We start from the raw sequence: 14,691 nt of genomic DNA on the forward strand, positions 1-14,691 counted from the left end.
TAGACCAATGGAATAGAACAGAGAGCCCAGAAATAAACCCAACTCTCTACAGTCAATTAATATTCGACAAAGGGGGCAGTAACATAAAATGGAGTAAAGACAGCCTCTTCAACAAATGGTGTTGGGAGAACTGGACAGCTACATGCAAAAAAATGAAACTCGAGCACCAACTTACACCATACACCAAAATTAATTCAAGGTGGATAAAAGACTTAAATATAAGCCGTGAAACCATTAAAGCCCTAGAGGAGAGCATTGGCAAGAAAATCTCAGATATTCCACGCAGCAATATTTTTACTGATATGTCCCCTAGAGCAAGGGACATAAAGGAAAGAATAAACAAATGGGATCTCATCAAAATTAAAAGCTTCTGCATGGCTAAGGGAAACAGTATCAAGATAAAAAGAGAAGCAACAGCTTGGGAAAACATATTTGCCAATGATACCTCAGACAAAGCTTTAATCTCCAAAATACACAAAGAACTCACTCGACTCCACTCAAAGAAGACGAGCAACCCGATTAAAAAATGGGCAAAGGACTTGAACAGACATTTCTCCAAGGAGGACATACAGAGGATCCAGAGACACATGAAAAGATGCTCGATATCACTAGCTATCAGAGAGATGCAAGTTAGATACCACTTTACACCAGTCAGAATGGCTATCATAAACAAAGAAACAAACAACAAGTGCTGGAGAGGTTGTGGGGAAAAGGGGACCCTAGTTCACTGTTGGTAGGATTGCAGACTGGTACAACTGCTATGGAAAACAGTATGGAATTTTCTAAGAAAACTAAAAATGAACGTGCCTTTTGACCCACCAATTCCACTATTAGGTGTATATCCTAAGAACCCTAAAACACCAACCCAAAAGAACCTATGCACCCCGATGTTCATAGCAGCACAATTTACGATAGCCAAGAGTTGGAAGCAACCGAGATGCCCATCAGTAAATGACTGGATCAAAAAGCTATGGTACATTTACACACTGGAATTCTATGCTGCAGAAAGGAAGAAGGAGCTCCTACCTTTTGCAACATCATGGATGGAACTGGAGAGCATTACGCTGAGCGAAATAAGCCAGGCAGTGGAAGACAAATACCATATGATCTCACCTTTAACAGGAAGCTAAACAACAAAACAATGAGGCAAGCAAAATAAAAACAAAGACACTGAAATAGAGAACAGGGGGACAGTGACCAGAGGGGAGAGGGGAGGGAATTTCAGGGGAAAAGGGGGAGGGATTTAGAGGAACTAGTATAAAGGACACATGGACAACAACTAAGGGCGGGTGGAAATGGGAAGGAGGTGGGGAGCACGAGGGGGTGGGCTGGGATTGGAGTAAAAGACAGAAAACTGTACTTGAAAAATAATTTTTAAAAAATGTAATATAAAAATATGGGCAAGAAATTCCATATTATACATGGCACAATACAGTATTTAAGAAAAAGAAGATCAAAACCATGAAAAATAAGATGGCAATAAACATATCTATTAACAACTAAATCTAAAAAACAAAATATACAAGAGGAACAGAGATAGAATCATGGATATGAATAGTGTTTTGATGTTTGGGAGATGGGAGAAGTGTTTGGGGGAATGGGTGAAGAGACAGGGACATTAAATACAAATAGGTAGTCACAGAATAATCATGGGAATGTAAAGTACAGTACAGGAAATTAAGTAGACAAACAACTCATACTCATGACCAATGGACAAGGACAAAGGTGTAAGGATTGCCTGAGGAAGTAGGGGGTGCTGGGTGGGTGGGGTTAAATGGGAAAATTGGGACATCCGTAATAGCATAATCAATAAAATATAATTAAAAGAAGAAGATAGTTCAGCTTCTAAATGACTAGACTACGTTAAAGACTAGAAAGCTGACATGATTGGTCTGTAGAATTTAAGAAAATGTTTCTGTAAACAAGAATCCCTTCTTCTTGGTTCTTACAGAACCAAGTGGTAAGGGATATCCACTGGCAGCTGCATGCCATGATTTTAGTAGGGAAAGAGAACCAATATTCCCTCTCCCTTCCCTGTTCACTGACTAAATTAGAAAAACTTTATTCTGGCAATGGTGGACTTCCATGTATTTTCCCCTTTGGCAGAATTCCTCATGCCTGTTTTGAAATTCAAAATTACCACAAAATCTGATTTTCCTCTGAGTCCTTCACTCATGGTGAAAGCCAATTCTAAGTAGGTTTTAACCAGAAGACAAAGCTACTGTTGCCTGACATTCAAATGGAGCAGATACACTCCACTGTTGCCAATGCAGTTTTGGGACCATCCTCATCAAACTTCACCCCATTCTTTCTGATACTCAGTTTTCAGTAGCACAACAAGACAAATGGCTTTTGTTTTAGTTTATTAGTAAAGCTAGTAGTAAGTGGCATGGTGATATAAAAATTGAACTGAAAATCTCAATTTTCTCAGTGAGTACTGTAAGCAACTTATAAATCTGTAGACTTGTCAGAAGAGACTCAGCACAATATTAACACTCAAAAAAGGCAAGAAATTCAGAAAACTGTACTTGAACAACAATTAAAAATTTTTTAAAAGGCCAGAAATTGACACAGGAATGCCTGAGTATAAACTCTAGGCTTTCTGCAAAAACAAAAACGAACAAAAAAAAACCCCTGCAAAACATATAAAGGTTCAAATGCCAGCTAGAAACATTGATTCTAGAGGTATCTATGTGGGTTTTATAAAGAAGAAATATTTTGCCACAAGATAGAAAAGATATTTGACTTCACATTTTGGTCTATTTTCCCCTAATTGTTTCTTGTTGACAAGCTCATCCCAATTTTGCTCCGGGCACAATCGATGGAAAGAGCAGTATAGTGCTCATTATCTGTAAAGCTCTCTATTAAAAGTACTGTACTTTCTGGCTTCTTTTGCTGCTGTGAAGAACCACCAGACTTCAGGAAGCAGACTGACCACAGGGGGTAGCAATTCACAGAACTTGGTGACAACAGAACAGAGTGCAAATTGTCCAAGGACTCCTTGTGCAAGTTCCTTTATAGCATATATTTTCTCCCTTTTTCACAGCAGTAACTTACAGACCATTAAATTACACACATTTCCTTTTCATTTTTCATGTTAAAATATGACTTATGACCCAGAGCAGAACAGGACTCTGCCCTGGAAGTCAACTTTTTACTAGATGATAATATATGACTTTTAAAAGACTAGGAAGTCATGGGCCATGAACCTAGCCACGTAAGTGATTTCAAATGGCTCAAAAGTGTATACACTTTTACAAATGGAACAAATTAAGCCATGGAAACATTAAAGGATAAAATAAAATTATCAAAGATAGCAATTATTCCCATTTAAGCAAGACCTTTAGCTAGACTTAAACACCAAAATGTAAAAACAAAGTAAAAGGCCGCAAAGTTGTACAGTGCAAGTAAAAACAAAACAAAACAGACAAAAACCCCACAAATCTATCCCTACTTCCAAAACAGAGAGAAGTAAGCAAGTATCAAGGTTTGAAACAGACTGAGTTTTACAAAGCTTAATTTGTTAAGCTTCTCAGTGAGGGTACGGTTTTAAGGTTAAGAACTTGTGGTTCTCTAAAGCCAAGTTTATTAACTTTTCCTCTTTGGCACATTTCATTTTATAAATCAATCAAGAGAAACTGATATGCCTTAAATATAATATTTAGAGTTATTCCATTGAAGTAGACAGAGCTGTCACTAGATTTTATTTTAAACACTCAGCCTATCTAAAAATGCCTAATCTTTGTGACTGATGTTCAGTTTAGATACCTAAGTATAAATATTTAATATTGCCATAAACTCTTAACAATGTAGGTAGAAACACAGGAAAAAACACATTTTCTTAAGTTCTAAAACCACTAACCAGTAACTGCTATAAGGTTTCTGTAGAATCATACAGCGGTGGGAAAAACAGCTTCCTCCAACATCTCTATTATTCTCTAGGGTTTAATGCTTCAGATGGAGAAATTTCAATACCAACAGCTACAGGGAAGCCATAGTTAATTATATAGCTAATATAATAAATGATTATAATTTTATATTTAACATATTGATAATTATATACTTGATGCATTAATCATTGCATGGTAAATAATTAGCTAATAATATAGCTAGTAAAATACAGCTGAGCGAATACATATTAGAGGTTTCAAGAGGTAATATCTCTTTCTTCTCAAGGGGTCGGGGTCCCGAGAACATCGTGGGGGATCTGTGAGGGACTTCCCAGGTAGATGGTTTGTCTGAAGCTACCAGAGGGAGCATGGGTGGCAATTACTGGAAGCTAATGTCAGAGTTGGCAAAACTACACATAAAATCCAAAATGGAAGGAAAGGGTTGGAAGAATAGGAAGGAAAAGTAAGGTTTCTGGCTGAGAGTCTTAGACGCCAGGTACAATCAGGTGTGTGGAACAGGTTGAGGAAGCACAAAACGTGGGATCCCACCTAGGAAGTGTGCGTCAGAGGTACACAGTGCAGCTCCCAGAGTCAGATGTCCTTCTTAACAAGTGAGAGGTCGCTGTGCTGGGCTCTTATTAATGAGGAGACAGGAGATCAATCAATACTCATTTATTAGCAAAGAGTTACTAATGTCTTCTTAAGGAGGTTATGTCAATCTCAGACATTTCCAAACTGTCCACAATCATGTTACACAGTTTGGTCAATCCCTGACTAAGAGTAAAAGGGCTATAAATGAAAAGTTCAGAAAATGTCTTCATTTAGGCCAGGGGTCCAGATTAGTCTTCAATTAACTCAATAGAGCCTATGTTTAACATTCACTACCATTGATTTCACACCAGATGTGACCAGATCCTGGACCCACAGGAGGTAGAAAATAGCTCTCTTTTCTTCTAAAGAGGAGGGGAAAAGGCCAGCTAGACATTACTGTATATGAGCTATGAAGCAATGGGCTTCAATAGTCATCAGGCATCTCTGAAGGCAGCCTGAATAATTTACTTCCAATGATAAAAAAAAATTACAGTTATCAGAAAGGCAGTAACTGTTATATAAACATAACCAAAAAGCATGTGACTCTGTCAACTGTTACTTCCAGGAAAAAAAGAAACAAAACACAAATTAAGGAAATAGATGACACTGTATTTATTATAAGCAAAGACCTCTCTCTAAACTAAATCAATGTGTTGAAAAGTTTTAAGACCCATGGAAATTCACACAGGATTCCCATTCTTGGATTGCTCCCTCGAATACCCTAAGACATTCCCACTGAAAATGTAACAGGTACTTAACTTGTACTGAGCACTGCCTAACCTGAGCTTGTCTCCTCTGCAAATTAAGTCTCATATCTGGGTAAGAAGTCTATAGGGATTATTAGTAATTACGGACAACATTTGTAGACACAGGGGAAAAAAGTTCCTTACTATTTTTTTTCAAGTATTGATTTACTGCTGTGGCTTTGGGTAACTACCTAGTTATTTCAACATCAGCTGCATCCAGTTAGCTCTAAAATGGCACTAGCAAGGCCAAGTTCCCTTCAGAATACTTAGCTTCATAATCTCCCACGGCCCTAAATGTATTAAACCTGATGGAAAATGCACATCCCAAGGGAACCAAGTGAGAGATTAAGGATAAAAACTTACTGGGGAAGGGGAACCCATGAAACTACATGAGAATTAAAAAGCAACAGAACCACCTGTTTTTCAAAAACACATTTTCTGACCATTATTAACACTAACATTACTAGTTGATACTGATAACTTGTATTACTATTATTCAGTATTACTCAAAATAATTTATATTGATACTTCAGAATAGTAATAACAATAATACCAAAGCATACATCACGTATGGTACATCTCTTTCAATATTTATCACATATGAGGTCTGTCCAGAAAGTATTCAACCATGTAATATGAAAAAGAGGCATTTATTGAAGAAGATACAAGATACAAGAAATACTGTACAAGGGACAAGGGTGCCTCAGTCCTCTTCAAAGTAGGCACCTTATAACCTCACACAGTTCTCCTAATCACCATCAGCTGCCCCATTGTATTTCCTGAATCTCATGAAAGGTCTGAAATCCCTTCCCTTTCAAAGGTGATTTAAGTTTTGGGAAAAGTCAGAAGTTTCCAGGGGGCGACTCTGGGCTATAAGGGGGCTGAGTTACCTGGGTGACTTGATGTTTCACCAAATAACTGCATGAGATGTGATACATGAGTGGGCACATTGTCATGATGCTGCTGTCAATCACCAGGTGCCCACAGCTGTGGGATTCTGAATCATTCAAACAGTTTTCATGGAAGAATGTTCAAGCTTAATGCAAAGTTTGATACAGATTTGTTGCTCTACTCGCTCAGCCATTTTGAATGTGACAGCCACACAGTACACATGTCACTCGACAGTGTCTACTGCCTTCACTGACTGGTACAGTGAAGTCATCACTGTTCACACATGCGCATTCCAGTCTGCTCTCCTTGGCCACCAGATTACACTGATGTTTCGCAAACCATACTTGTTACATTAACAATGGTTAAATTTTTCCAGGCAAACCTTATAAAACATAACACTTAGATAAGTATACTGTGGGCCAGTGAATTCTACTATAGAATTCTACTACCAAAACAGAATTTTTGAGCCAATGATTGATTATATATAATACAGCTGCTTTCTATGAGGTAAGAATAAACACATGAACTATGAATACATTTCATGTAAGTCTGTCAACATGAAATACATAACACTCCTTCAATAATAAATTACAACCCTAACTCATTTCAACTGAATTTACTTGAAGCACCTACTCACAATCAGAAAACTCGCCTTTTCAAAACATTCAGTCTTCTCTTTTTGGCTGTTTTCTCTTATAGCTAAAGGACAGTGAAATAATGACATGGTCACTTCATAAAGAAAAGTGAGGAAAAAACACTATATCCTACTTCTGGGACACTTATTTGTTCTTTTCAAAACATGTAAGTCCACTTTCAAGTTGCTATTGATGTCACTGCCTTTGCTTCTGCATGAACTTGTGTAACTAATTATATTTAAATATTTCGCCCTGCCATTCATCTTAACAAGCACAATTACACCAGGTGTTTTTTCTCATTTCCTTCAAAACTAAGAAGTAATCAACATAAGTATAAAATACTGACTTCAATTTATGACGTTGCTTTTTAATAAACATTTATTGAATAAATAAGTGAACCTGGATGGTCATGCTTCCCAATCTTTTCCTTTCATGGCACGAATGAAAAATAATGTGTATAAGGATGCTGGAGTAAGAAGAAAAAAAGAAGGAGCCTGGTGGCCAGACACTACCAGCTAAGAGCTTCTAGCACCCCAAGCTTACACTACTACCTGGCTACCTGAGAGCTGAGAGGTGGAGGAATAACGTTAGCACAACTGAAACACCTGAAACTCATTTACAGCTTTTCAGTGTCCCCAAAATGCTAACTAGGGAGTTCTTCTCCACATTTTCTCCTATTTTGCATACTGTTCCTTAAAAAACCTGGAAACTATTCTTTCTTTGGCAATCCATCCCTCCCTTGTTCTACATGATCCTGGTGGCAGTAGAGAACTTCAGGACCCTGACAGTTTATCCACCTCCATTCTACTGAGGATAATCAATTAAAGTGACCCATTATCTTGCTATCATGGTTGCTCCAAAGTGGGCACGTGACCCAGGCAAAGCCAATCCAAAACCTCTACCAGTCTCTTCCTTGTGGATCATGAATAACAGGTTATAAGACTTTGGGCTTCCACCAGTTTACAGAGGAAATAAACTTTGAAATGAATACACAGTCTAGACCATGGTTGTTCTAAATTCTAGAGTGAATAAAAAGTTTAGAACAGATGAGTTTCTATCACTTCTAACCAAAACTATCACATGGCAATTTTTCAACCTTTTTAAAAAATTATTTATTATTTTTTATTTATTTATCTTTAGAGGGGAAGGGTAGGAGAGAAGGAGAGAAATATCAATGTATGGCTGCCTCTCATGAGTCCCCCACTGGGAACTGGCCTGCAACCCAGGCATGTGCCCTGACTGGGAATCGAACCGCGATCCTGTGGTTTGCAGGCCTGCACTCAATCGACTGAGCTACACCAGTAGGGCAATTTTCAACCTTTTGATTCATTCCTTCTGATTCATTCACATTGGACAGCTATTATCATGCTGGCTGTGATCATTTTTTTGTATTTAACAATCTCAGAGAAAAGAGGTCAGTGCCCCTGACTACATAGTCAGGTATTCTATGTTTTAAAAATTCAGCCACTGCCTATTGGCTGACAATCACTGCTCTAGAATTTCAAAGACTCAATGAATTTCCTGAGTATCAACACACATGTGCATTGTGTGCAATACATATTTTACATCAGTGCCATACACAGGTCAGGTAACCTACTGTGGAACTTCTTTAGATAATCTCTAGACAGTATCTAGGTGATAACTATTCTAAAGAGATTTTCCTATAAAATGTCAACACTGAAAGAAAACATTTGGGTAGAAGCAAGATCATTAAGGAAGGTGAAGGGAGAAATAAAATTGAAAGCAAGTTGAAATGAGTCCCATTATACATACAAAGCACCATGGGCAAAGGTACTTTGAGCACATTACAGACCCACTTGCAGAATCAGACCAGAAGAGGTCTTGTCACAAGGAAAACTCTTTGTGAGGTAGCAGCAGTTATTTCTTTGATGAAAATTAATTCCACACACATTAATTTCATATCTTAAATATCTATCCACCTTCACTACCAAGTTTTTCCCTGTAGGAACACATAGTTTGCCATAAAGAGATGGACTTTTTCCTCATCATCTTGAAAAGAAATACAAGCACAGATGCTAATAAACAGAAAACAATAAAAACACCATACCTGGTTAGAAAAACTCCTTTCACAGGAAATACATTCTACAGACCCCATGCAATGGAAAAAAATTAGAATACTATGCTAAATATACGGTTAGTTTAAAGAGGGGAGAGTCTAATATCTAAATGTTCTCTTATTATACTACAAGTTCTGTGCAGATAAGGACTACTTATCCTCATATCTCAGCATGTCGATTAATACCATACATAGCAAGAACCCAGTGTTTTTAGTTCATCAAATGACTAAAGATAGCATCAAATTGCAACAAATTAAGAAGAGATTAATGCTTATCATATAGGATCATATCATATGATAATGCTTATCATATAGCATCATAATGCTTACCTTTAAACTCAATTATTTTGCATCTACCCAAGAAATATGCATTTTGTAATAGGATGCAAGAAGTTAACAGAAGAATTACAAATTCACAAATCCACCAATAAACAAAAACAGCAAAATAGCATCATTTGCAAATTTCCTTGCAAAATATGCTTTCATTAAAGATCTTTTACATCATTAAGTATATATAACTCAGTAAGCAGAAAAAAAAGCCAATTGGGAAAATAAGGATAGCAAAAAAGAAAAAAAATCAACCCATGACTTAAAAATCATCCACAAAGTAAGAACGACCTATAATTCCAGTAGTTAAGCTTTAACCTCCATAACTGCTTCATTATTGCCTTTTATTACCTGAGAAGAATCTGCTTGGGCTAATTCTGTAGTGACCTTCAGTATCTGGCGAAGATTTCGTCCTTTATCTTCAACAAGGAGGTGAACCAGCAGAAGAAAAACATGCTCAGGGATCACAGTAGTAACAGGGAGCAAGGACTCTACTGAGGCCAACCAGTCACTCACTGCAGACTCTTCACTCATTACTTCAAGGATCCTCCAGGCTGTACATATGGAACCATATGCGCTGGTTATGGGAAACACAACCAGCTTGTAGGACAGCTGAAAAATAAATGCAAAAAAGGTATGAGTAAAATGAGGTAAATGTACTGCTCAGAAATGTATTTGACATTCATTTATATTTTATATTTCATTGTAAGAAGTAAATCCTCCCAACAAAATGAATACAGAATTTTCAATGCCTGTCCCAACCCTCTCTGCACATATTTGAACTAAAGGAATTACACAAGAAGAAAGCAGTTGTTACAAGGAACTCTAGAACAGTTTATCAGCACTTTTCCTCTTGTTTACCATTCACTCCCAGTTAAGGCAGAAAAAAAAATGAATCAATAAATAAGATCCAGAGGCAAAACAGTTTGGAAAACTCATTATCCCTAAGAAAGTATTCTCTAGTAAGAGGGAAAATAGGAAATGAAAACAAAAACAAAAACACTGCATTTGCCCAGCTCCAGACGCTGGCAAGAGGCAGCCCTGGGCAAATGGCAAACTTGGACTGAGAACAATTTATTTTTATAATAGACAGTATGTTGACAGGAACAGAGCTGATTCAGCTGGAGCCCAGGAATTCATTTATAATTGTGAATACCTTCTGCAATAAGAAATAGCCTGACAGTTCTAAACTGAAATGACAGCCCAAGATGATGTTATGCTTAAGTCAACCTGAAGTGGCTGCTCAGAAATCAAACAGTGTGGTCAGGGACAGAGAATGAACAGAACTCTGCCAAGGTGAACTGTGTACCCAAATGGCTCAGGAGAAGCCACAGACATAAAGAAGCATTAGATATAGCCTGCTAATAAAATAATTTAATTAAGAGTATAATTAGATATAAATTAGAAATCTCTAGATTATAACCATCTTGTTATTGGAGACTGACTTATACAGACAAGGATAACAATTGAAAGAATGGGAAGTAAAAGTTATGCTTTATAAATTTTTTAAGTAACAGTTTTATTGAGCTATAACTCAAAATCCATCCTTTTCAAATTAACAGCTCAATGGATTTTAGTAATTCATAGAGTTCCCCGCTGGGGACCTGGCCTGCAACCCAAGCATGTGCCCTGACTAGGAATCGAACCTGCAACCCCTTAGTTCACAGGCTGACACTCAGTCCTCTGAGCTACACCAGCCAGGGCCGTAGGTTTCATTTTCTTTTGGAGAGGGTGGAACTGACAGGGTGGGAACTGGACAACCAAGAAGGGTGAGAAGGAGACCACTCATTGTATACCTTTTCATACATTTTGAACCATTTTTATGTATTATAATTCATTAAAATTATAAATTTTTAAAATCAAATACCTAAATTTATTATAGTCCCCTCTATATATACCTATATAAATAAATACTTTTTTCCTAAAATGAAATTCATTAAAGACTAGAGTCAATTTCTTTAGACTAGTAACAAACAGCTTTGGACTTGAGATTTCAAAGACAAGGATTTCAGTACAGCCATGGCAACTATTAGCTGTTACACAGTCTGCCCGAAGCAGGCTTTTTTCATTTGTAAAACAAAAGTTATGACTACCTTCTTGCAAGATTACTGAGGTAGATAATGAGATAATATGAATCAAGTGCCTAGCACAGTATCTAAAGTTGCAAAATACAGGGAAATATTATCAGTGTCATCTTTAGGAGAGAAAAATAAAACTGGTAGATAAGAGTATAAAAGAAAATAATTGGAAATCACCATGAGCCATAAATTAAGTCAAAAAAAGCAATATTACACAGACATGTATCAGTAAATATACTGAAACAGAAAAGAAATCCTACTTTACTTGAACTGTTATGTCCAGGTTTGGGCTCTGTTTCTTGTTTGCTTGCCTTAAGTTAGAGTAGCAGGAGAAAGGCACAGTGTTGAGTAAGATATCACGGGACAGTCTCTCCGGTCCAAGGAGGGACCGGTGGTGTTCCCTGGCACAGTCCCAGGGCAAGGAGGCAACAAAGGGTTTTCTCTCAGCACCAGCTGCCAAATCCTAGCCCTCCAGCCCCTGGGAGGACCTGTGAATGTGCTAGTAGGCTATGTTTTAGAGCAGAAAGTGGGTGTTTACAAATAAGAGGGGCTTATGGTAGAGGCACTATATCTCAACAAAAAATAAAAGAAAAGCCATACAAAACTAGCATTTCAATGACTATTACATGGTTGTAGTAAAACACCCTTTATGGATGTAAAAGACTTAAGAATCTTTATTTTAAAACAATACAGATTTTCATTAGCTTTAAAGTATAATACTCATCCCCTCATAGTAACTAAAACAGGCTTACCAAAAGAGGAGGCAAGAGTTGATCAGGAGAAGGGGTATGGAAACTCAAACCTGGAGGCCTCTAAGATATGTTTTGTCAGAAGGGATTTAATCACTCACCAGACCAGAAACAGAAGCCTGGATTAGATTAAAGCCTCAGGTGAGTCTTTCTGCTGTCTACCTTTATGAAGAATCTACTCAAGAGTTGAGAGGCTTGGGGGTGGCTGGTTACTGTCAAAAGATAACCCACACCATCCTCTGTATCCATGCTAATCAGAACACAAAGATGGAAGCCTAAGATCTAAGACTTACTAATTCCTTTTAACTTTCAACTAAAAGCTTTTAAGAAAGCAGTTTACTTCAACTTACTACTAATTTACTATTTCCCTGTAACTCTTGTTATTTATTAATGAATAATTATTTGTATTAAATTTTCCTTTGTTCAAATTACCAGAGTGGTTTCTGCCTCCTGACCGAACCCTGACTCAAACACGGGTGCATTCTCCCCCTACCCACCTCTGCCACGTTCTCTGGGGGCAAGGGCAGCAAGATTTTAAGCACTTTAGAATTTACAAGCAGTGTTTGATTTTTTTTAACCTAGGAGAACACAAATAGCCTAATAGAAAAGGATCCTGTTTTCCACACAGTACTCAAAAATGTTACGTTTATCAGATTATACTAACTTTTTATTTGAAAGAGATGAATGCCTAGTTTGGCATCTTACATTTTTTAATTCTTAAAAGTAGAAAGAAACTAGAATGTGTTTTATTTCATGGTTATCAACACTTCGGACACAGGATAGGCAATACAGAACTGCAGGGCACAGGGCAGGCACTCTTGCTCTCGTTCCCCAGAAGAACTCGGAACTGCGCTAGCTCTAAGTCAAACACTCTGTGTCAGAGTCACCAATCTACAGTGAACTAATAAAAACAAAAACAACTACGGTCTTTCCATAGTAAATCAAGATGGTAAAATGATCTTACCAGAAGCAGACATTGCTCACTGAAAAGAAATTTACTGAATGTCTACCAGGTGCTAAACAATGGGTCAGATGTAAAGGATGCTAAGATCAGTTAGGATGTTACCTATTTCTTTAAGTAAGTGGAAAATAGTATTTAATTTAACAATTAGCTAAAATATTTCTGATTCTCTCATTTATGGTCAGCTAAAAAAGATAAAGCAGAAATATTTTGAGTGGAAAAAATATAAAAAATTTCAACAATTGCTACAATTTAAATATTAACATGCTTGGAAAATAAAGAAAAGCATGAAAAGGGCCAAGATTCTTTCCCTCAGTGAGCTCATAGCATAGTTGGAGGTACAAATACGTAGCTGCCTAATTAAACAAAACATTACTGAGTAAAGTGCTATGGATGCAAAGAAGAGTAATTAATTCTGCCTCAGGGAGGCTGAGAACTTTTAGATGGGTCTTAAAGGATAAATAGGTCAGGCAAAGATTCTGGACAAAACTTGGAGATTTTGGAGCATGTTAAAACTATAAGTATAGCCCTGGCTGGTGTCGCTCAGTGGATTGAGAGCTGGCCTGCAAACCACACAATCGTGGTTCGATTCCCAGTCAGGGCACATGCCTGGGTTGCAGGCCAGTTCCCAGCAGGGAACTCACAAGAAACAACCATACATTGATATTTCTCTCTTTCTCTTTCTCTCTAAAGGTAAATAAATAAAATCTTTAAAATATATATATTTTAAAAAAGAAATTAAAAAAAAACTAGAAGTATGTCTGGAATATAGAATCCAGGAGAAGTACAGAAGAAAAGCCAAAAGGCTTAAATTTTTAAAAAGGGCGATCATATATCTACTCAAAGCCTGAAAGCACCACACTACCACTAAGGAGGTATTTATAGGTCTAACAGTATTCCTCCCTCCTCTGTCTCACCCAGCTGCTGAAGACAGAGCCTCACTATTAGTGTTGATAAATAAGATTCACACACCTGAGCAAATAGTAAGCTGAGTACCTTAGTATTAGAGTTAGGGTGATCCTCAGTACATATCACTTATGATTTAAAGGAACAGAACTCTTAAACATAGTACATCCTGCCAAGCTCCCAGCCCCATTCAGAATCCAATCATTGTTCTGCATGGGCAAGTCAAAAGGGAAGGTAAAAAGCCACTAGAAAAATTTGGCTAAATGTTTTATACTCCAATTAGGGCAGACATAAGAATTTCTTTCTCTTAATACAAATCAATTACATATTTCAAGTTTTAAAGATTCAGTCAAACAGTAAGAATTTCAGAAGCTACAGGATACATTCAATTTGCCTATAGGCTAGTTTCTGCTGCATGTTCTAACAAAGAATAATGCCTGGATTTCTGCTGCTAGGACATTCAACAATACTAGAGGTATCTGCTTTTGCAGGTGGAACAACTATGGCCCTGGCTTGCATTTATATAATTCCTTTCTCCATGGAGACTTAAGATGCTTCACCAGTTTTATCTCATTGTACCCTCATTCAATCCCCATAAAAGTAATAATTGGGAAGCAGTAAGTTTCACTGAAGACAAACTGAAACAGCAAAAGAGAGACGGTCTGACGGATATAGGCCGAGAACCCAGCCATTATCCAGACACTCACAACACGATAATGTACAAAGGAACAGGAACAGTGAGACTGACACGGCAGAATCGGTAGGCCTAGCAGGCAGGAGGAGGAAGGGAGCGTGACCGGCCTGCCATCTTCCAAATGAAGGCAGCAGAGCAGGGGCACA

General features: G+C 37.5%; 1 protein-coding gene across 1 annotated transcript in view; it reads right to left on the reverse strand.

Annotated features, from left to right (window-relative positions):
- FOCAD (focadhesin) overlaps positions 1-14,691 on the reverse strand; it is a 330,364-nt gene that overhangs the window by 217,670 nt on the left and 98,003 nt on the right. Inside the window, exon 11 of the mRNA XM_037061968.1 lies at positions 9,509-9,769. Coding sequence (XP_036917863.1) covers positions 9,509-9,769 — 261 coding nt within the window. The remainder of the gene's footprint in view (positions 1-9,508; positions 9,770-14,691) is intronic.

This window comes from Sturnira hondurensis, unplaced genomic scaffold (assembly GCF_014824575.4).
Source record: "Sturnira hondurensis isolate 20B ecotype Veracruz unplaced genomic scaffold, ASM1482457v3 Scaffold0013559, whole genome shotgun sequence".
NCBI lineage: Eukaryota > Metazoa > Chordata > Mammalia > Chiroptera > Phyllostomidae > Sturnira > Sturnira hondurensis.